At 38.1% G+C, this 2946-nt stretch overlaps 1 protein-coding gene across 1 annotated transcript in view; it reads right to left on the bottom strand.

Moving 5' to 3' along the window:
* Positions 1–2946, bottom strand: part of CUNH5orf34 (chromosome unknown C5orf34 homolog) — a 33638-nt gene that overhangs the window by 23891 nt on the left and 6801 nt on the right. The window contains exon 5 of the mRNA XM_007954012.1: positions 2271–2394. Coding sequence (XP_007952203.1) covers positions 2271–2394 — 124 coding nt within the window. The remainder of the gene's footprint in view (positions 1–2270; positions 2395–2946) is intronic.

Genomic DNA, 2946 nt, shown 5'->3' with positions numbered 1-2946 from the left:
GTAAACTGTGGTCAATGACATGAGACAAAGTATATGTGAACTGTTGTATGGAAAGTGAATTTGCTCTGTAAATCTTCACCCAAATCACAATTAAAAGAAAAAAAAGAAGAATGTAGAATCTGCAAACCACCACATAACGTGAATGAACTTGGAGGACACTGGTGAGTGAAATAAGTCAATCACAGAATCACAAATATAGTATTAGTTCATTATTGTAAAAAGTCAAGAAAGGATTATGTATGGAAGGAAACTTTCTTTGTTGGTTACCAGGGGTGGGAGGGTAGGGAAGACAGGAAAAAAAAAAAAAGCACTGACCCATGTCACTTTAGTTTTATTTCACTATATACAAATATTTCAATAAAACGTATTTAAAAAAGAAAAAAAAAACCTTCTGGTTACATTTTCATTTTATTTGCTTACTTGCCTAACTGACCCTTTAACTGTGAACCCTTCAGAGAGGGGACCAAGTCTTTTCATCTTCTTCATTCCCAGTACTTAATGGGGTGCCTGCCAAAGAGTAAGTGTTCAACTAGTATTTATTGAATAAATTAACCCTTTCCTACCAATGGACTCCAGTGAAGAAGCTACTCCAATATATAACAAAATATTTGAGAGAAGTATGATGTTTGAAATTTACTTAAAAATAAATAGGGGTAAATGGGTCAGTGGGAAGTATAGGAGTACATGGGGGTTTATTTGACTTGTCTCTTTCTCTACTTTTGTATATGTTTGAATTTTCCCATGGGGAAGGGATAATCTCCATTTCTAACTCTTCTCCCTACCAGCTCTGATATGTTTATCAAATACTCCACTCTGTAACAGAGAGAAAACATATTTATTATGTTCCTTCCTACAAAGCAAAGTAGGTGTTATTATGGTGATCCCTATAAAACAGTGGATGTCAAATGTCAGATTTGAAACAAGCAGCTTAAGACTCATAAACAAATATCTACAAAATTGCACTATGGTCTGCTAAATGCAATACATTTCACTGTTTCTAACAGTGTTTTGATTACCTAGTGCTGCTCTCTGACAGGAATATACCATAAATGGGATGGCTTTAACAAACAGGAGTTTATTCTCTTACGGTTTGGAGGCTTTAAGTCCAAGTTCAAAGTGCCAGGCTCTAGGGGCTGGGTGAAAGCCCCTAAACCTTGGCCTTCAGCTCTGCCTCCTGCTCCCGGCCCACTGAAGCTGAAGGCTTTTCCTCACTTAGACAGCTGCTGGCTGCTGAGGCTGACAAACCCAAAGTCAACAAGTACAAAGGCACAGTCCCAATATCACCAAACAATACAGCAGGCCACTAATTCAAGACCAGAAGAGGCCCCAAGATTGGCAGGGCATGGCAAGCTGCTGAACAACATCTTGGCTACATGCAGCGTTCAAGCATTTGAAAAAGCTGGAGACCTTCCTCAAAGCTGCTGCTTATATACCTGAAGCAGCCCACATCCCTAAAGCAGCTACTCAGCTGCTCCAGTAGATTCTGTTATGGAGTTGATTGCCAGTCTCACCCTGGGGAATAACTACATCCAGCTGCCCAGCCACTCAACCAGGCCCAGCCAAGTTGACAACAACCTTGTTGTTTGTTGTTGTTGTTGTTTGCTATCGAGTCGGCCCTGACTCATAGCGACCCCTCCTTGGGTTTCCAAGGCAGCACCACTACGGAAGTAGATTGTCCAACCTTCCTTCCAAGGAGTGACTGGTGGGTTTGAACCGCCAGCCTTCTGGTTAGCAGTCAAGTGCCTTAGCCACTACGCTACCAGAGCTCCTGACAACAACCTTAACTACCACAAATAAAGAAAAATTTTGTTTCATCTTCTAATTGCACGTAAAGATTTAAAAGTTAAGTGGTGTTTAAAATATACAAATAGTTTCATGGTAAGGACAAAAGTGTGCTTTTCATATGCAAATATTAAAAATATGTTAATTCAAAGTAGTATATTAACTCAAAGAAATGCTGCTAGACTCAGTATTTGCTATTCAGAAATTCTATGACAGAAGAAATTTATCTTCTGATTTAAATTTAAATTTATCTTCTGATTTAAATACAAATTGCCTAGGCAAATGGATGGCAGTATAGAGAGAACAGGGGGATGAGGTTGTTAATAATTACTATGTTAATACTGCAGTAAGATTATATGAGTTCTCCCGACTAGAGGATAGCAAGCGATACTTACATATAAAGACCAAATCTCCCCTAAATACTCAGAATGACTCAGAAACAGCTATATCAAACACCTCCTTGAGTTGAGACCTCCTTGTAGGCTTACCTCTTCTGATCCCTCTTGGATGGGATAATAGGTAAAATAACTACCAAAATAAGTTCCTTCTGATTTGAAAACAGATCCATCTCCAGGATAAATCTCTATTGAGTTCACATTTTTATGGGTAAGTCTAAGGGAGAAAAACAGTAAAATAAATTATTTTTTACATTAAAATATACATGAAGGCAATCATTTAAAAAAAAAAAAAAAGGGCAAAGAAATATGTTGATACGCTTATCCAGAGCAGATAGTCTCATACTCTGCAACCCAATCAGCTAAGTTAACTTTCTGTCAAAAGATAAACAGAATACACAGACTCATTATGTATATATTTCAGCAATTAAGCTCCAAGCTTCTGGAAGTTATACATCTTGTCTTATCATCTTGGTATCCCAACTAAAATGACAGTGGCTGACACATAATAGTTACCAAAGCAATGTGTACTGTATAGGGGTTAAATAATATTGTTCTTTGAGCACGAAATAGAATCAATATTTTATAGAAGAGATTAGTCATCTGTATAAGGAGCCATCCCCTAAAAAGTGAACTGATTGACCTGGAACAACCAGATACAATCAAGGTATTGGATATATGTTGTTGTTGTTGTTACGTGCTGTCAAGTCGGACCCGACTCATAGCGACCCCTCCTTGGGTTTCTGAGGCAGTATCACTACAGAAGTAG

Source organism: Orycteropus afer, unplaced genomic scaffold (assembly GCF_000298275.1).
Source record: "Orycteropus afer afer isolate SDZICR_OR568_19922 unplaced genomic scaffold, OryAfe1.0 scaffold00425, whole genome shotgun sequence".
NCBI classification, from domain to species: domain Eukaryota; kingdom Metazoa; phylum Chordata; class Mammalia; order Tubulidentata; family Orycteropodidae; genus Orycteropus; species Orycteropus afer.
Note: the sequence above shows the minus strand (reverse complement) of the source record. Positions and strands in the feature narration are given on the sequence as shown.